The sequence below is a fragment of the Chanos chanos genome, chromosome 2 (genome assembly GCF_902362185.1).
Source record: "Chanos chanos chromosome 2, fChaCha1.1, whole genome shotgun sequence".
Lineage (NCBI taxonomy): Eukaryota > Metazoa > Chordata > Actinopteri > Gonorynchiformes > Chanidae > Chanos > Chanos chanos.
In genome coordinates this window covers 3,686,699-3,706,271 of record NC_044496.1, presented here as the reverse complement: position 1 = coordinate 3,706,271, position 19,573 = coordinate 3,686,699, and the positions used below count along the sequence as shown (strand labels likewise).

The 19,573-nt window shown below is 44.2% G+C and overlaps 3 protein-coding genes across 5 annotated transcripts in view; 2 read left to right on the top strand and 1 right to left on the bottom strand.

Annotated features, from left to right (window-relative positions):
* Window positions 1-5,819, top strand: part of mtch2 (mitochondrial carrier homolog 2) — a 7,263-nt gene extending 1,444 nt beyond the window's left edge. The window contains exons 4-13 of one of the 3 annotated variants that reach the window (XM_030794440.1): window positions 517-543; window positions 1,069-1,125; window positions 1,754-1,811; window positions 2,159-2,210; window positions 2,327-2,386; window positions 3,544-3,637; window positions 4,002-4,049; window positions 4,160-4,227; window positions 4,441-4,516; window positions 5,312-5,819. In XM_030794440.1, coding sequence (XP_030650300.1) covers window positions 517-543; window positions 1,069-1,125; window positions 1,754-1,811; window positions 2,159-2,210; window positions 2,327-2,386; window positions 3,544-3,637; window positions 4,002-4,049; window positions 4,160-4,227; window positions 4,441-4,516; window positions 5,312-5,398 — 627 coding nt within the window. In that variant the 3' untranslated portion in view covers window positions 5,399-5,819. The remainder of the gene's footprint in view (window positions 1-516; window positions 544-1,068; window positions 1,126-1,753; window positions 1,812-2,158; window positions 2,211-2,326; window positions 2,387-3,543; window positions 3,638-4,001; window positions 4,050-4,159; window positions 4,228-4,440; window positions 4,517-5,311) is intronic. The other 2 variants (XM_030794442.1, XM_030794441.1) reach the window with 2 other exon arrangements.
* Window positions 5,820-7,407: 1,588 nt separating this feature from the next.
* On the top strand, window positions 7,408-14,570 carry psmc3 (proteasome 26S subunit, ATPase 3). The gene is made up of 12 exons (XM_030764823.1): window positions 7,408-7,460; window positions 8,680-8,760; window positions 9,276-9,401; window positions 10,040-10,144; window positions 10,571-10,633; window positions 10,780-10,917; window positions 11,175-11,318; window positions 12,125-12,273; window positions 12,504-12,600; window positions 12,938-13,083; window positions 13,845-13,926; window positions 14,122-14,570. The coding sequence occupies exons 1-12, from the start codon at window positions 7,419-7,421 to the stop codon at window positions 14,230-14,232; spliced, it is 1,284 nt and encodes a 427-aa protein (XP_030620683.1). The 5' UTR covers window positions 7,408-7,418; the 3' UTR covers window positions 14,233-14,570.
* Window positions 14,571-15,520: 950 nt separating this feature from the next.
* Window positions 15,521-16,828, bottom strand: aplnr2 (apelin receptor 2). The gene has a single exon (XM_030793807.1). The coding sequence runs from the start codon at window positions 16,826-16,828 to the stop codon at window positions 15,521-15,523; it is 1,308 nt and encodes a 435-aa protein (XP_030649667.1).
* Between the last annotated feature and the right edge of the window lie 2,745 nt (window positions 16,829-19,573).

Here is a 19,573-nt window from a genome sequence, read left to right as displayed (position 1 = left end):
CAGTCATTTTGTGTAGAGCTGTTAAGAGACCCTCTCTCGGAGTATTCAGGCCGGTGTGTGTCTGAGTCGAGAAAAACACAACTACGGCTGATCGTGGAGATGTAGCATGGATTAGCTCTAAAAGGCAATTGGCGTGCTGACTGTTATAAGTGAGGCAAAGAAAAACGTAATGGCTACGGTTAAGACGAAGCGGTGGTGTCTTGGGTCAGTGTCATTGGAAATGTGTTGCAACAGTCTTGTTGTTGTTGTTGTTATAGTAACTGTTTATTGTTGCTGATGTGAATTCTTATTTAATTAGAAAACACACATTTCTATTTTCTGCTCACTGAGTCAGTGAAAGTGGTGTCAAAAAATTGGCCAAGTTTAGACTGTGCACACAGCTTTATCAGGTGCTATTAGTGTTGCTATGCTCTTAGTCAGTCTGTGTGACTGCATTCCATTGGTCTGTCATAATATTGCCAGATGAGATATTAATAACGCAATCTCATTGGCTCTAACATCTGTCATTAATTCCAGAAATGCCAGGAGGGAGGCATATGTGAGGTAAGGCTGGTCACTTTCATGTTCCTTATTTTGTTCATATTTTGCTTTCATATGGTTCATAATAATAGTTATTGTTGTAATGGGATGGATCACCCTGTTAACGGTTCTGTTTGTGCCTTGGTTTTTGGGCCACAGTTCAGTTTGTACGATGGTTTGGCTTGAAAGAAAATTGAACCATTTTTTTTTTTTAAACAAATTTAACACAATAAAGCACAATACAGCAAAAACGAAACACAATACAGCAAACACAACACAAACAACAACAGAGCTCTTTAAAAATAAAGATTAAAGAAAACTATTCTTTAGTGCCTTTTTTATTTTTATTATTAATATTTTTATTATTATTATTGTTGTTGTTGTTGTTGTTGGTCATTACGTCACTACTGGAACTCCTGGCCCAGATTAATATACTTATTGGGTGATATTAGAGTTGAATAAAGCAGTGCGTTTGTTGAAACCAAATGATGAAGTGGAAGTGTAGTTAGACAGACTGGTGAATCAGGGTTTTGTTTTTTTTTTCTTCAGTTGACAGGGAGCAGTCAGAAAGCACCGGAGGAGTCCCTACAGAAAGTGGTGAATGAGGTACAGCACACCCTTAACACAGCATGTTTTTAAACTGTGAACACTACCTTAACACAACATGTTTTTAAACTGTGAACACTGCCTTAACACAGCATGTTTTTAAACTGTGAACACTGCCTTAACACAGCATGTTTTTAAACTGTGAACACTGCCTTAACACAGCATGTTTTTAAACTGTGGATTCTGCCTTAACACAGCATGTATTTAAACTGTGGATTCTGCCTTAACACAGCGTGTTTTTAAACTGTGAACACAGCCGTAGCTAATATTGAAACAAGCTGTGTTTTTATATAGTTGTATGTTGTGTATTTTTATACAGGGGTGTAACGGTACACAGAACTCACAGTCCTATCTTCGCACATAGGCTACAGCGTATTCTCTGTGCGACTGCATACATCGAACCGCAATGTCTGTACCGCGATGGTTCAGGACGAATACACATACCGTTACACCCCTATTTTTGTAGTGTATACATGTTTATGTCCTTTTATAGGTTTTTTTTTAATGTTTATGTTTTCAGAAAAGTTTTGATGAGAGGTACACACTGCAGTTGAACATCGTTGAATAATTATGCACGTGATTAAACATGTAATGAATTCTTCTTGTTGTTTTTTCTTTATAATCACAGACTACCAAAGAGATGGTGGCACGTTCGTGTGCTACGATTGTCACACACCCTTTTCACGGTACCAGCGTTTCCTTCAAGCCTTTCATTCTTACCATACAGAGCCGGGCATTTCTTTCTCTTCTGCCTTTGAACATCAGTTCACATCTGTCTTGTTTTTAAGAAAGCTTTGCTGTAGAATTCATACAATGACTAGAATGCAGTGTCCTGCCCAAAATCCAGATGTCGCTATGTTTTTTAGGAGAGAAAGAAAGAGGGGAAAAAAAAGAAAAAAAAAATATGAATGGCTTCATGCTTTCCTCGATTCATGTAGTTTGTAACACTTTGAAATTTTGTATTTCGGTGTGTGTGCATGCATGTGTGCGTGCGTCTTCCGATGGAATAATTCTCTTCTCTGTTTTCTCTCAGTGCTCACTCTGCGGTGCATGGTCCAGTTTATCGGCAGAGAAACCAAATACTGGTGAGGGAGTTTTCAAGTCAGACCCTGCACAACATCTGTGTTTCTCCAACAGATTACTCAACAACTCATCCACTGTGTTTTCTTTTTTTGTTGTTGTTGTCGTTTTACATCCCCAGTGGTGTGTTTGACTCGATCGTAACGATCTACCGGGAAGAAGGAATCCTCGGCTTCTTTGCGTGAGTATGACGTCGAGTTTGTGTGATTCTCTACATTTATACCGACTCTGGGGCTCCGGAGTCCCACGCACAGCTAAGCCACGCGCAGTTAACACACGCGCAGTTAAGACACATGCAGTGAAGCCCCGCACAGTTAACACACGCATCGTTAACACACGCGCAGTGAAGACACGCACAGTGAAGACACGCACAGTGAAGACACGCGCAGTGAAGCCCCGCGCGGTTAAGACACGCGCAGTGAAGCCCCGCACAGTTAACACACGCACAGTTAACACACGCACAGTTAACACACGCATAGTTAAGACACGTGCAGTGAAGCCCCGCACAGTTAAGACACGGGCAGTGAAGCCCCGCACAGTTAAGACACGAGCAGTGAAGCCCCGCACAGTTAAGACACGAGCAGTGAAGCCCCGCACATTTAAGACACGAGCAGTGAAGCCCCGCACAGTTAAGACATGCGCAGTTAAGACACGCACAGTGAAGCCAAGCCTTTGCAGAGCAGACGTGTGAGTAAAGGTAATCTGCCACCTGTTGGCTGGAGTGCAGTAGACTGCGTGGGTGAGGTGACCAGTGGTCCCTGTAGCTGATATGTAACAGTGTCGGGGACATGAAGAGAGAGGCTGAATTTGGACAAATAGGAATCTGATGTGCAGTACCATGCTGCTTGAAAAAGATGGAAATGAAAATACCAGCAGTACGGAAAGGTGATATCGCTGTGATGCGTATTTGGAGGAAACAAAAACCCAGTTTTTGCTCTCCCATGCGTGATCTATGTGGCAACATTTAGTGTAGAGAAACAACGATGCGGTCTCTAGATGATACATGGAGACTTAACTTCATTGGTGGATTCAGCATGTTTGTTTTCATGCTTACAGCAGTATTGAACCCTCCATAGCTCTAGTTTATGGCTATGGTGCAAGCATTGTTGACCCTCTGATAAACTGATGTTTTTTTAGACCTGACAATAAACAAACAATGAACGTATTCACTGCAGGGCACTTCACAGGCCGCCCTCATCCGTCAAATCAAGCATATTCACAGGCTAACCTTAAAATAACGTGCATTCAAGAAGAAAGCTGTGTGATCTGGTCAAAAAAAAACGGTGAAATGGAGAAGTGCAGCTGTGTTAACGGGACAGTGTGTGTTTTCCGTGACAGGGGCCTGATCCCGCGTCTGGTTGGAGACGTCCTGTCTCTGTGGATCTGTAACCTGCTCGCCCACCTCATCAACGCATACGCTTTAGACGACTCAGTAAGTCTGCCCTGGATATGTCGCTCTGTACGGAAAGAATCCCAGCTGCTATATTATTCAGACAATCTGTGTGTGTGTGTATGTATGTATGTATGTATGTATGTGTGTTTGTGTATGTGTGAGTGTGTGTTTTTTCCCCCATCAGACCTGTCTGATCAAGTCTTTTAATAATACTTTTATTATTTCAAGTTCACCAAGTCTTTGTCTGCCATTCTGTCTGCCATGATTAAATATGTATTAAGTATTAAGTTGAGTGAGATATTTACATTCAACGCCATATTTATTGTTGTAAGTGAATATTTGGGTGTCACTGTGTACAAAGAGAGTGATGGTGAGCATGTTGTTTTTCTCATCTCTCTCACAGATGAGTCACACAGGTGAAATTAAGAACTGTTCCCAGGCTGTGACAGGAGTAAGTCAAAAGAGTCGTGTGTTTTTTCTTTTTTCTTTGGCTTCTGTCGTCTGTTTAAAGACTGTAACCCTGTTGGGTGAAACTCGTGTTCTTCTCTTCCCGTGGTGTAGTTTTTGGCCAGTATGGTGACGTATCCATTTGTGCTGGTATCCAACCTGATGGCAGTGAATAACTGCGGGTGAGACTGGTTAAACTTACATAATACACATGCGCAGATCATATCAGCATATTACATCTTATTCACTAATCAGTTATATTTAGTAATATGTTCCTAATGATCAGTCATTCTACAAGAATGAAATTGCATTTATAAACTGACACAGACAATTGTTGAAAAGGGGCAAAAAAAAAAAAAACAGCTCTGTGACTGAGTTGTTGTCTCCTGTTTCAGGCTGGCTGGCGGTCTCCCTCCCTATGCCTCCGTATACCCAACCTGGATAGACTGCTGGAGGCACCTTAGCCGAGAGGTAAGGCTCCGACGTTAGCTCTGCTTAAAACAAACAAACAAACAAACTAACTAAAAAACACAATCACAAAATCATAAACACCACAGCAGTCCGCACATCAGGTTCCTCGTCTGTATCTGTTCCATCAGTCGCTTGAGATCCTCTCGCCTTTTTGTTTTTGTTTGTTTATTGATTTATTTTTGTTCCACGTTCTTAGTGAGCTCTGATGTGAAACATCACATGTACTGTTTTACCAAAACCTGTGCTAGGAAAAAACACACTCTGGAACACATGCCCATTCACCATTTACACGGCAAACCTTAATCCACGATAGTGCTTCTGCCCGGCTGCCATTCAAATACATGTTTACGTCTGCGTCTGACTGCTGATGTAAAGTGAGGGCTATGGGCCTGTCACGTCTGCCGGCAATGTGACGGTTTTAGCCGCCTCTGGATTTGTATTTCCCTACTGTCTATGTGCAGTGCACATTGTTTCAAGAACACGGGTTTGAATTTGATGATGCAGACAGAGATTTCATGACCAGATCTCAGATTTAACGACACATACAATTCTGCCCCAAACTGGAACTCAAAGAAATGAATCTCCTCGTGTCTGAATACATCCAGTCTGTGTTGCGTGCGGGGAACATCCAAATTCACTTATAGTTCCTTTCGTGAACGTTTCTTGTTCTGGTATTAGTAAATTGTGTGAAAAAGGCTTCACGTAGAATGAAGATCAGTTGTAATGCTTTGACAGATGCAAATGAACGTTTGAGTTTTGGCCTAACCCTGTCTTCTCCCCCCCACTCTGTTTCAGGGCAACATGAGCAGAGGAAATAGTTTATTTTTCAGGAAGTTGCCTGCTGGGAAGACATACGTGATGGATCAGAAGAGATTTTTTTGAACAAGAAGCCAACAGCATAGCACCTGATTGTGACATTATTAATAAAATGGTCTGGGTGGGGTGTGGTGGACATCTAATCCTTTGTATGCACCTGTTTACCATAAGATTATTCTTTTTTTTCTTTCTTTCTTTTTTTTTTTTTTTTTTTTTTTAACAAATCTGTTTGTGTCAGCCTCTGGGTACAGATAATTATTACTACTTTATTTTCGTTTCCATTGCAAATGGCTTCGACTGAAGAACGCGGAGAGCTTTATTTTAATATTTAGGGATTTGTATACGTTGTACAAGGTAGCTCACGATAGAAGTGTTTAAAAAAAAAAAAAGAAAGAAAGATGATCAGGCAGTACTTGCAGCTCCTACCTGGGGGGCTGTGACTCTCTTACCCAGAGTGTCATCTGATACAGACGTGTTTGAAACCCCCCACCCCTCGGAACAACCAGCCCCTCCCGACGTCTGACTCAAACTTGACGCAAAATCGCCCGAGACATTTAATAAGCACCCTCATGTCTCACGGCTCACGATGCCAGCGCAGACTGAAAGAAGAGAACCCCCCCCCGCCCCCCACGTCCCCCTTCTGGCCCCCTCCTCCTCTTCGAGAGAGAGATCTGCATGTAGCTCTGTTTCGTTAACGAGTTTGTCTGAGAGAACAGGAGCGTCTCGTGTGGTGTATTAGTGTACGTGTAATCATGCTACAAGACCCGACCGCGGGGTGTCTGTGGCACTGTGTGTCAGGGGGAAGGTGTGGATTATAGTGTGAAAGTGGTACAACAGCTCTGTCCCTGCTCATTTCCCATCAGACTGACTGATCCGTGCAACGGCATTGTTAATAATATTTGTATTAACATTCTAATTGGTCCAAAATAAACTTAAATATGCCTTTTTGTGGTCTTACTGTTCGTGTCATCACACTGTCATCCTTAAAGCAGCAGAGTTTTTTTTTCTCCCTCGGGTGGGAAAAACGACCTGTTGGAAGTCTGTACCCTCAAAACACCTCCCCCCCCCACACACACACACTCTTACATGCATTTCAGACTTACATGCATTTTACCAAAATACACTTTTTCTTTTTTCATTTTACACAGTATGTCCTCACGCAATGGTTGTTTTTTCAACACCTTTGGAAGTGGTCACAGAACTGGGTCTGTCTGAATAAGACCTCTGCACACTTTTGTTCTGTCACGTGCCTTGAGAATAGACTGATGAACATTAGTTTTTCCCAGTTCTTGCTAGTTTTGGAGTAGGTTTGGCACTCACATTGTTCCTTTTCAGACCCTGCCAGTATTCCCAGCATTTAGATGTTTTCTTTAAGAAACTTGTCCCACTAACTGTGTCACTGATGGTATTTCATCTCAAAGTTCCACCATCAGACTGTTTAAAACAGTGTACGGTGTCCTCCGGGTTTCCACCCGGTGTGTTAAGATACAAAGGACTTTGTCAAGCCATAATATCTTTATGTCACATGACTGGAGAGTCCTCTTAAGTGTCATTTTTCTGAGTGCAGGTGAGCTTTACTGGATACAAGCAACATTCCGTCCAGAGGGATATGCTTTGAACGGTTTTTAAACATCTCGTGAAGAACCAGTTTTTGGTTCTGTAGGCTGTAGCTCTGTCGAAGTTAGCACTGCCTTCCTTGATCTCCAACTTCATTGCTTCCCTTTTTGTTTGGTCAGCCACTTTGGTGTAAACAGCCTGAACTAGACCATTTTGCTTGGTGTTTTCATATGCTTATTTGTGAAAGGCAAGGCATATTTTGATGATAATGTATTAAATAGCCCGACATTCTTTGACTGGTCAAAATGCAACATTTTGGCTGATATTATAGAGCACATCTCTTTTTGAATGACTACATAGGTTTTTGCCTTACTTATAAACAAAATAACAACCTTTTCAATTAAAACAAGGGAATAGGCAAAATAAGCGATTATCATCCAATCCGTAGGGTGGCAGTATCGCAGTGCAGTACCGGCAAAAAAACTAACCATATGTAAATCAGAAGAAGAAGAAGAAGAAGCGTTGCAAGATGTCGTCGTTGAATGACAGATCAGTTTGGGACGAGGTTGAGGTTTGTTTATCTTTATCTTTAAATTATTTTTTCCGTACCAGTTTTGAGCTGAAAAAAGACAGCAGAGAATGAAGTGGAAATCCTGCAAGTTTTAGTGCGCTTCATACTAGTCAATCAGATCTTCAATCATCAAAGCCATGTAGCCACAGCTAACTATCTTAGTTAGCAGCAAAGCTATGCCGTTCTCCTCAGACGGTCCGTAGCATGACACAGTGAATTTTCAAAATGTCACTTCATCACTATATCTCTAGCTACCAGTGGACATTAACTCCTCGAATAAATTAAGAAGAAAAGAGGAACAACAGGCTGTGCACTAAATTGTGTGTTTGTAATCTACGTGTGCTAAACGTCTCCGAGTTTCAGTTTTACAGTCAGTTAGCACAGTGGGCTAGCAAGTCAGCACTATAGCCGGCCAAGTCAACTAGCAAATGATTTGAGAAAGCTCAACTTGATGTGCCGTTACGTTGTTCATCATGTACACCATCATACATTAAAATTTACATTCAAGCTAAAAGCCCGAGGTTTGACCTCGCTAAGTGCCCATGCTTAGATTGGCTCTCTTTCATGCTGACAGTCGGGTCTGTGATAACAATGCATTGTATTGTATCACTGACACCGAACCTTAGACTCGTGTAAGGTTTAATTTCAGGTAGCTAACCTGATAGTTAACGATTCTGTGGTACAGAGTTTAGAGACCAATTTTCCTAAATGCTCTCGTTTAGCAAAGCGTTGTAATTGTTGTTGTTTTTTTAATATGTTGCCGCGGTAAAGCATGGGTCGTGAGTAGTTATTGTAAGAACAGCTATTCTTTCTTTGCTAATACCGAAGATCTGTAATTGTTTATCGATAGTGTTGTTAACATTGATTGATTGATAGTGGCTAATTTTAGCTTGACGGAATAAGGTATGTGACCTCACGATTTATGTAGCAGTCTGTGTTTTAAATATTGAAATCTCGATGATGATTCTGTTACATACTCTGACCTCACCGCCCCTCCCTCCCCCAAACTTCCAAAGTTTAGTGGTGCCAGTGTTAATTTTTGTAATTAACTGTCGTTATGGAAGCCGTTTTGGGGCTGTTCCTCCGTCTGTCATTGCTGGCGATGTCAAAATGGTTAGTGCAATGTCCTCTGGGTTGGGAAGAAAGAAGGTTGCCTGGACCTCTTTTTTTAATATCATCTTATGCATAACGGTGTCTGAAACTTTCTCTCTCTGTTAAGGATGGAATCGGAGAAGAAGTCCTCAAAATGTCTACTGAAGAAATAGTCCAACGGACCCGTCTGCTGGACAGTGAAATTAAGGTGTTTTTTTTGTTTGTTTTTTTTAAGATACTGAGTTTACTCATTGACTTTTACTAGAGTAATAGCTTATGCCCATGTAACTTTTATAATCAGCTGTGTTTCCCATGGTACAAACAGTTTATATATGAATATAAAAGTATGCCATTTATTTGTGAGATCCTTCTTTGAGAACTTCTGCAATATGTTAAATGATATAGTTAAAATTGTTAATATAATTTGAATAAGCAGGTTGCTCTCAGCGTCTTTATATGGGCAGGTGATCTTTACAGTTCTTTAAAGCATTTGGAGAAAGTGTTTAATGACGTATGTGCAGTAATTGAGAACGTGAGTAAATTGAGAGTGTGAGTCTCTGTTAGAGACTTTGTTAGCTTTTAGAATTGGGCACTTCTTTTCCTGCCATGTGCCTTTATTGGAAGTTAACACATGGTTTCACTCACTTATTTGGTTGTTGTTGTTGTTGTTGTTGTAAACACTGGACTGTTGTCATTCTTTTTTGTTCGTGGTGTCGTTCCCAGATCATGAAGAGCGAAGTGTTGAGAGTCACTCATGAGCTGCAGGCTATGAAGGACAAGATCAAGGAGAACACAGAGAAGATCAAAGTGAATAAGACTCTACCTTACCTGGTCTCCAATGTCATTGAGGTAGGCACTCATTATGAAGCAGTTACTCCACTCAGTCAGCATTATTGCTCGTACCCGAGTGGTCGAGCTGGGTACCTGACTGTAACAGAATAGACAGGCCACTGAATATAATCCACCAATTAGCATTTAGGAACCTGATTTTCCCCCCCCCCTGTTACGTTTACATTTACAATTACTCATTTAGTTGACTCTTTTCTCCAAAAGCAACTTCCTGCTTCATATTTCCCTGTCAGTGTGAACAGGAATGTGTTTCAGCAGAGTGTTTCTATACTCTTAGAGAAGAGCTTCAGAAACAACACTGAATCAGGAATGTTGTGGACCAGTGTCTCCTGGTCCTCTTCCTGGAGGCCTAAAGCACTGCGCATTTTAATTCTCTTCCTGTTTTAACACACCTGATTTAACTCCTGTGCTAATTATCAAAAAGCCAACGATTGGTTGAATCAGGTGGTGTTAGAGCAGAGAAAGACCTAAAACGTACGGTGGTGTGGCCCTCCAGGCGTACGCTCAGCGTACACGGCTCTTGAGACATCCTGTTTCATGGTTATTTCTCTGTATCTGATTGTTAACGCGTCATGTGGTTTATGAATTGGACTTTTTCTTTGCATGGATGATGATGATGATGATGATGATGATGGCAGCTGCTGGACGTGGATCCAAATGACCAGGAGGAGGACGGAGCTAACATCGACCTTGATTCCCAGAGAAAGGGCAAATGCGCCGTCATCAAAACATCCACGCGACAGGTATGCTCAGGCAGGGCAGACTCACAGCAGGGCACAAAGCGATACCGTTAGGTCTATAGGTCTGTAAGCGGTTACAGATCTAGTAGTCGGGAGAGAGCTTGTATTGTGTGTGTTGTAGAAAAATCTTTTGGATAGTTCATTGAGTCACGTTAATGGTCTGTGATGTTTATCAGTGACTGGTCAGTTGATTCCATGGCTGATCTGGAGATGGTAAAGGGAATTGTGGGGACACTCTTTGTCTGGAACAGTCTCATCTAGACTACTTTGGTTTTAAATACACATCAGGGAAGGGACCAAGGGTTTTTTTTTTCAAGAGAGTTATTAATTCTCTGTTTCTTTTCTTTAATTTCTTGATCCGCCAGAATTTGTGAGATGTTTTTGGTGTCTTGGTTGGAAACTGATGTTTGATTTTGTTTGTCATTGCAGACTTACTTTCTCCCAGTCATTGGTCTGGTGGATGCTGAGAAACTAAAGCCAGGAGACCTTGTCGTAAGTACAAGTTGTTGTGGTTTTTTCCTTCTGTGGCCTCTTTGACCTAATTAACCGTTGTCATACAGGTTTTCATGTGCTGGAGCTCCTCTGCTCCTTCCGTAAACCTGATGCTCGTGTCTCATTTCACCTGTGTGCTCTCACAGGGGGTGAATAAAGATTCCTACCTGATCCTGGAGACGTTGCCGACAGAGTACGACTCCAGGGTCAAAGCCATGGAGGTCGACGAACGTCCCACTGAGCAGTACAGCGACATCGGCGGTCTGGACAAACAGATCCAAGAGGTTCGTCATATAAACCATGTCATTCCTGTGCCCTGTTTCTCGCTTTCACAAACCGCGCTGTCAGTCCTTCTGGCAGCGGGCCTGTCTGTGCAGCCAGCAGACTCGCTGCCTTTCTGCATTTGAAGGTTCAGAAAACGTTAAGCTGAACGTTTAGCTGCTGTCAAAGAAACCTCACAGCCGTAGTGACGGCGAGAATATGAGGTTTAATTTACCAGGAAGCTCAGCGCTCAGCTTTATGATGTCCTTTCCTGTTGTAGTTGGTGGAGGCCATTGTTCTGCCCATGAACCACAAGGAGAAGTTTGAGAATTTGGGAATCCAGCCCCCTAAAGGTGTGTTGATGTACGGACCACCAGGGACAGGAAAAACACTGCTGGCCAGGGCCTGTGCTGCCCAAACCAAGGTATGTGCCTGCCCCGCATACATACAAACACGCACACACTCACATCCACAACCACAGGTCTGATTTTGCACACGTAAAACTAGAAACGCGGTCATTGGTTAGACATGGTGTTTAACCATGTGTTAAGCCAACAGGTTAAAGTGGTAGGTGTGTTAGCAGCATTTGTATTTGGGCTTCACGGTGACTCAGAGGTTAGCACTGTTGCTGTCCCCGGTCGTTTCTGTGTGGAGTTTGCATATACTCCCCGTGTTTGCGTGGGTTTCCTCTGGGTGCTCTGGTTTCCTCCCAGCACAAAGACATGCATGCTAGGATTAGAACTCCTGTCAGTGACCTTGACTGAGGCGCTGGCAAAAAGACCCAGCTCATAGTGTGTGTTGCTCACTCCTGGTTTGTATGTGTTGCTCACTGCTGTAAGGATGGGTCGGATGCAGAGGCTGCATTTCACTGCTCACTGCTCAGTGCGTGTTTGACAAATGAAGTACTTCTGCTAAAGCTGTTATCTGTGTCCGTGTTGTGGGAAATAGAGTTACTACAGCCACCCTCACAGGGCAGCTCTGATATTCACTGCATTCTGCCCAAATGTGGAATAAAACTGATGCATTTGAGATAAAAAAAAAAAAAAAAATGTTGTTGCAGCTACATTCATCCTTGACTAAAACTTCTCTGCTTCACCAATACCTACAGAAATAAATGAATAAATAGGTAGATCGATAAAGTTACCGTATTAATCACCTAGACTTTATCTTCGGTCTAATAGCAGTAGTAGCAATGAAGTAATAACGCTGTTTTCTCCACTTTGATGTTAGGCTACCTTCCTCAAACTGGCCGGGCCTCAGCTGGTCCAGATGTTTATTGGCGACGGTGCTAAACTGGTCCGTGATGCCTTCGCCCTGGCCAAAGAAAAGGCCCCGTCTATCATCTTCATCGACGAGCTGGACGCCATCGGGACTAAACGGTAAACGTCGGATCTCGTCAGAGAAGTCTGTGCTAGCCAGGTTTTATCTGACTGCGTGTGTGTGTGTGTGTGTGTGTGTGTGTGTGTGTGTGTGTGTAAAACTAAAGTGTTGTTCAGGTTCTGAGCATGATTGATGTTGTTAGTGGGAGGATTTTGAGGACTGGGGTCTAACAGGGAGAGACCAGGTTAGATGATGGTCCTGCAGGTTCTGACTCTGCTGTTCTGTTCAGTTTTGACAGTGAGAAAGCTGGAGACAGGGAAGTCCAGAGGACCATGCTGGAGCTCCTAAACCAGCTGGACGGTTTCCAGCCCAACATGCAAGTCAAGGTAAGTTCTCTGCCTGTCGATTAATGTCTCATATTTCCCTTCTCACACACTTAATCTTATTTCACAGTGATAACCAAATCATGAATGTTTTGGGGTTCTCACTAAGGCAAAAGTAATAAATAGTACAGACAGAAAAAACCCAGAATGGTATCAGTTATGTATAGGCAATGTAGGAAATGTGAATTAGAGCTGGAAGGCGTAAATGAAAAATGACCTGATGTCACAGACCACATAAAGACACAGATTGCCTTGTGACGGTGATTGTGGCGCACAGTCATTGAGTCACGTGTTTTGTGCCGTCGGAGTTCTAACCCTTTCTCCCCTCTTGCCCGCGAAGGTCATCGCAGCCACTAACAGGGTGGACATCCTGGACCCTGCGCTGCTCCGTTCCGGTCGACTCGACCGTAAGATCGAGTTCCCCATGCCCAACGAGGAGGCGAGAGCTCGCATCATGCAGATCCACTCCCGCAAGATGAACGTGAGGTGAGGGCGACTCTCAAAACCAGCCTCCGCTCCTCCATCTCCGGCCCTCCATCTCCGGCCCTCCATCTCCGGCCCTCCATCTCCGGCCCTCCATCTCCGGCCCGCCATCTCCGGCCCTCCCTATCCGGCCTTCCCTCTCCCGTCGTCCCTCTCCCGCCCCTCCCTCTCCCGCCCTCCTTCTCTGCCTCTCCCTCTCCGCTCCTCCCTCTCCGCCCTCCCTCTCCGCCCTCCCTCTCCCGCCGTCCCTCTCCCGCCCTCCCTCTCCGCTCCTCCCTCTCCGCCCTCCCTCTCCGCTCCTCCCTCTCCACCCTCCCTCTCCCGCCCTCCCTCTCCGGCCCTCCCTCTCCGCTCCTCCCTCTCCCACCCTCCCTCTCCCGCCCTCCTTCTCTGCCTCTCCCTCTCCACCCTCCCTCTCCCGCCCTCCCTCTCCAGCCCTCCTTCTCTGCCTCTCCCTCTCCCGCCCTCCTTCTCCCCTCCACTGTAACAGAGCAGTGTTCCGCTAATGACCAGTACTGTTTTTAGGTTCTCTGATAGCTGACTCTTATAGTCCTGATTAATTAGTCACTGATGAAACAGACATACTGGTAATTGTAGTTTTCTGTATGCATTCTTTTTTAAATGACATCTCTGTACCTGTACTATGGCTGACCACATGTACAGTCGTATCTCAGAGTTGTAGTGTTTTGTAATTAGTATTAATTAGTCGTTTAATGTAAAGTAAATTGATTAGTAGTTTCATTTTTTTCCCCCCTGTGTTTCAGTCCTGATGTGAACTACGATGAGTTGGCCAGGTGTACAGATGACTTCAACGGCGCTCAGTGCAAGGCCGTGTGTGTTGAGGCGGTGAGTTGAGTTAGAAAGCGTCGTGCTGTTCGCAGTAGTGCTTCTCACTTTCACTTTCACTTTCCATGTACCTGCATCATGTCACTGGACGTACCTCATCACACGCAGTGTCTGTGCTATAGCTGCTTTTGTGTGAGGTGCTGAATAGGTTGTGCTTGAATAATTTTTTTCTTTTTTCCCTGTAACCCTGTGCAGGGTATGATCGCTCTGCGTCGAGGGGCGACTGAGCTGAACCATGAAGACTACATGGAGGGCATTCTGGAGGTCCAGGCCAAGAAGAAAGCCAACCTGCAGTACTATGCTTAAGTCCTGAGACACAGACACATAGCGAATAGAGAGACAGAAGAGCCTAGTGTCCCTGTGTGAGTGAGCGTGTGAGGTTGTGAGTCTGGCCCAAGCATGTTCATTATTACAGTGTTTGGATTCAGAGAAATGTGATTTTTTTTTTTTTTTTTTGTTCTTTCTTTCTTTTCTTTTTTTTTTTCTTTGAATCTTAAACCAATCTGACCTGATATCAGGTGTTCTATCATAGCACCACCTGGCTGTTTGGCTGACTCACTAGTATGTAAGGTGACCTTTGTAAACTTTTTTTGTTTGTCATATAATCCTGAAAGACAATTAAATGACAATTTTCCAGTAATGACCAAGGTTGTCTTTGCCTTCTTTTGACATGCATTTTCGTGAGCTCATTAAATGTTTTTAATAATGTCACACATTTTTATTTTTTTCTTCATATTTGTAATAATATCACAACTATGAGGTGAATGGCATGATTGTAATAGGCCGTTACACACGCTGAAACCAGGCAGTAGACCCCTATGGATTCGGTATGGATTCAGTTTCCCCATGCTGACTCCCCTGACCCTGTGGGGGGGGTGAAAAGAAATGTAATCTTAGAGGCAGTAGCAAATGATGTGTTTGTTACTGACAGTTATTGGAAGCCTGTAGGGCTAAACCAATACTCACCACGATATTTACGGAGGCCACAGACTTTTTTAAAATCTTTTTTTTTCTTTTTTTTTTTTTTTTGTATTTTTATTATAAAGATGTGGGCATTGTAATCGTCACTGTCGCTCAACCATTCTTGAACAGTTTTAAAATGACATTCAGTATTGCTTTAAAATTAAATTCAGTGTTTCTTTTTCGTATTAACACACACATTAGGAATATTCAAACACACACACACACACGCAAGTTTGAAAACTACTCCTTCACTCCTTCCATTCCAAACATTATGCAGCCCAGAGAATCCACTTTGTTTTTTTAGAGTTCAAGACAGTTTGTGTCGTGTCTGGGTTTGAGTCAGTGTGTGTCACCTTAAAAAAAAAAAAAAAACAACCACACAACCGGATCAGTCTAGTTGCTCAGCTAGAGGCAACTGTCAGCAAATTACATTTCATGGGGAAGATGGCAACATCTGTATTCTCAGAACTGGGTTCCCACGGTATCTGTGTGTCATCTGTGGGAACGCGCGTCCCAGTTTGACACAGAACTTAACCCACCACTCGTTACGCTCAAAATATATCCCGCTCGTCAGCCTCTATGACGTAGCTCTGGGCCCGTGACATCGTCTGTCCAAGCGTCCCGTGTCAATTTAGCTGTGCTCGTCCTGGTCGTCGCGTCTGTCCGTAGGTCTCTCTCTATGTCTGTCCTCCCTGTGACTGCTCACTTCCCGCGTGCCGGACGGAACGGATGAGCTCCAGCTGCCTCGCTCCCTCTCTTCCTCTCCGCTTCCCTGTCGGCCGCCGCACCAGAGCTGCCGTAACAGCGTCCTGCAGCGTCTGCGAAAGGCCACGTCGCAGCAGGCGTACAGCAGCGGGTTCAAGCAGCTGTTGATGTAGCCCAGGCAGGTGGCGTAAGGGTGCGCGGCCACCAGCAGCCTGTCAGAGGAACAGGAGAAGGGGAGCAGCTCCAGGTCAATTAACGCGGAGATGGTTTTGTTGGTGTGGAAAGGCAACCAGCAGAGGAAGAAAGCCAGGACCAGCGTGATGATGACCCGTAAGAGCCTCCGCTGGCGGGGGTGGTCCGGCTTTGGGCCTTGCCTGAAGTGTTGAGCCAGTAGGCGGCCCAGGGAGCAGTAGCAGAGTAGCAGTACAGCTAACGGCAGGAGAAAGCCCAGCAGAGTGGATTTTAGACCTAGAGCGGCTTCCCAGACTAGCTCCGCATGCTCTCTGTCTTCAGGATCCAGGTCATCTGGGATCAGGCTTGAGTAGTCCATCACACAGATACAGGTGGGATGATAGGGATCGTTGACTTTGTCCTCCTCTGGCCAATCAGAGTTTGACTCCTCCACTGGATTCGGCTCCCTCACGGTCCTCAGCAACAGAGCGGGCAGTGCCAGGATGCCCGCCAGAGCCCACATGCCTCCGACGATCCACCCCGCTCGTAGCGCCCCTTGACCCTGCGTCCTGGTAGCCTGCTTCCGTCGGACGATGACCCAGTACCGCTCCGCGCTGAGCCCGGTGAGGGAAAAAACACTGGCGTACATGTTCAGCGCCACCAGGTAACTGCTCAGCTTACAGAGCACGTGGCCGAAGGGCCAGTGGTAATCCAGGGCTGTGTACACCGCCCACAGGGGCAGGGTCAGAACGAACGCCAGGTCGGCCGCCGCCAAGCTGACGATCAGGGAGTCCGTGATGGAACGAGAGAAGGAGGCGGGGCGCACCCCAGCCCGGTTCTCCCGCTCCGGCTCGGAGCAGCTCCTTATTCTCCCCCAGCTCCTCCCGGGCCGGACCAGGTACACCCAGAGCACCAGCCCGTTCCCGAAGGAGCCGACGGCGAAAGCCAACAGGTACACGGCTGGGATGATCACCAAGGTAGGGCTCCACTCGCTGTAGTCGCACTGGGGAAAAGGGGAAGAGGAAGGGGAAGGAGAGGGGGTCACCCACTCTGACTCCGACATGGACGATTTATCAAACGTCACCTGTCGTGGTCCTCAGAGAGAGAGAGAGAGAGAGAGAGAGAGAGAGAGAGGCACGTGTGGATGGGTAGACTCCTCTGGAGCCGTTTCCCGTGGATGTTTTCTTCCCCTCCCTGACCTCCTCGCAGACTGGCAGCACGACTTGAGATAAAGATCCTCACGATGTTTTTTCCTGTCCGATGCCCGGTGGACGGTCCTCATAAACAAGGAGAGCGGCAGACGGACGGGCCCTTCCTCTTGTGAGCTCCTTCCAAGTGAACCGGCTCCTTTCCCCTTTCAGTTCTGTGTTTCGGGGATGTCCCTAAAAAAAAAAAGAACCACAAATCACGTTTTCTTATTATAGCTCATTCTCACATCTTGGTGTTGTGTTCTTGACTGAAGAGAAATTTCGCTGCTCGTCCTGTGTATTGTTGAATCAGAGGGCAGTTGATTTTTTTTTTTTTTTCAGTGAGATGTAGGAACTCTACCTACAAAAAGAAGACAGCTGCATGTTTTCTAATGCTCTTACAAAAGTGCGACGTTCTGCTAGATCTTAATATCTGTATGTCAGTTTGTAGTGAACAAAACCAGATAGCGACATCCAAAAAACACTAAAAGGAGCGAAAGGGACTCAAATCAGAAGGCGTAGTCTCACCTTTTATCGTGCGTTATACACAAGTCAGAATAATACAGAGTAATAGATATGATTTTTCTTTTTCAAACTTCTGAATTTGTGTATTTCCTTTTGCAGTGTGCAGACAGGATACTCTAAAATTCTGCCCCCTCACTGTAACATTCTATCACTTTTAATCATATTTCTTTATAACAGTGATACTACTAAGATACTACTGAGTGGAAAACAGGAATACATAAAACCATTAGACATGAGCTTAATAGGTCCAGTTCCAACAGTGACAGTTAAAGTGATAGTCTATTCAAAAAGAAAAAAAGAAACATCGTTCTTTTCAAACCTTAAAAGAAGTCTTTGGATTAGGGTCTCTCCATACTAATTTGATGAAGTGGTTATTATTCACTATAGAGGAGGTGTTCATGTGAAATCACAAACTCTTAAATAGGTAAGTCCTTACGGGAAATCAACTAGTTAGAGAATTTTACCGTAGTGTCCACACGGTCTTTACAGAGAGCAGTTGTACAGAATCCGTTTGCCTGATGAAGACGGTTAATTTCACTGGGTCTTACCTGTCTATTGTCTTCTTTCTCTTAATCCGAGGACTTTTTGACGTCTTTCTGAGAGTCCATCGCTCTGTCCACTCACTCTGTGTCTTCTTTCCCTTCCAGGAGTCTGGGCTGGTCTGGAGCATCTTATTTAAGAGCTTCAGAGGAGAAAGGGAAGCTCTTTTTCCTGGAATCCCTCCCCCCTCTCTCCCTCTCTCCCTCTCTCCCTCTCTCTCTCTCTCTCTCTCCCCCCCCCCCCTCACCCTTTCCCTTTTCCTCCCCCCACGGATCTCACAGAAGACCACCCCTGCTGCAGATTTGGGAGAGTCCACCCCTACTCAAACAAACCACGCAAACTAAACACAATAACATGCACCTTTACACATAAACCGTGAAAAGGAGACAGCACACAAGACGGTGCCATTAACACTAGTCTCTGGGAAACACAACTCTAAACCAAAAGTCAGCAAACACCAAACACCAAACACAAATACACCAGGCTCAGGACAGAATAAAATGCTATGTGTGCTGAAGTTAATTCTCAAAGGGTTAAGACTGTGCAGGGGGGCGAGAGAGAGGTATATGGAGATTAGGGGCTTTGTTTCAGGAATAGCTTCACATTGGAACCTTCAGCTGGTGAAAGAACCCCATTAAAGAAAAACTGATTGTTGAAACATTACTGCATGCTAAAGGACTGTATTTAACCTAAATGTATTTGTCTGGCTTTAGATGGTAATCAAATTTCATGTTTTCTCATGTGTCCTCGATGACACCGCCCACGGACATGGAACTTGGTGGTAACTTTGACGAGTATTATCACACTCTTTTATTTTAATTAAGAAATCTCAAGCAGAACTATGACATACATACATACATACATACGTGTGTGTGTGTGTGTATGTATGTATGTATATGTATATATATGTATGTATGTATATATACACACACATATACATATACATATTTATACATACGCACACACACACACACACACACACACACATATATATATACATACATACACACGCACACACACACATATATATATACATACATACACACACACACACACACACACACACACACACACATACAGTCATCCCTCGGTACCGGCAGGGTATTCATTCCAGGACCCCCCTGCGGATACCAAAATCCGTGGAGGCTCACATCCCTTAAATAAAATGGTACAGTATTTGCGCATAACCTACACACTTCCTCCCGTATACTTCAAATCATCTCTAAATGACTTATAATACCTAATACAATGTAAATGCTATGTAAATCGTTGTACTGTATTGTTTAGGGAATAATGACAAGAAAAAAAATTCATTCACGTGGATTCAGCATAGTGCCCACCGTGCAGCCAATTCAAGTTTTGCTTTTTGGAACTTTCTGGATTTTTTTTTTTTTTTTTTCAAATATTTTCAATCTGCGGATGCAGAATCTGCGGATACAGAGGGCCAACTGTATATATATATATATATATATAGTACAGTCCAGTTCTATATGTATGTGTGTGTGTGTGTGTGTGTTGTACAAACCTATCATGCATTGTGAGTGTGTATGTGTGTA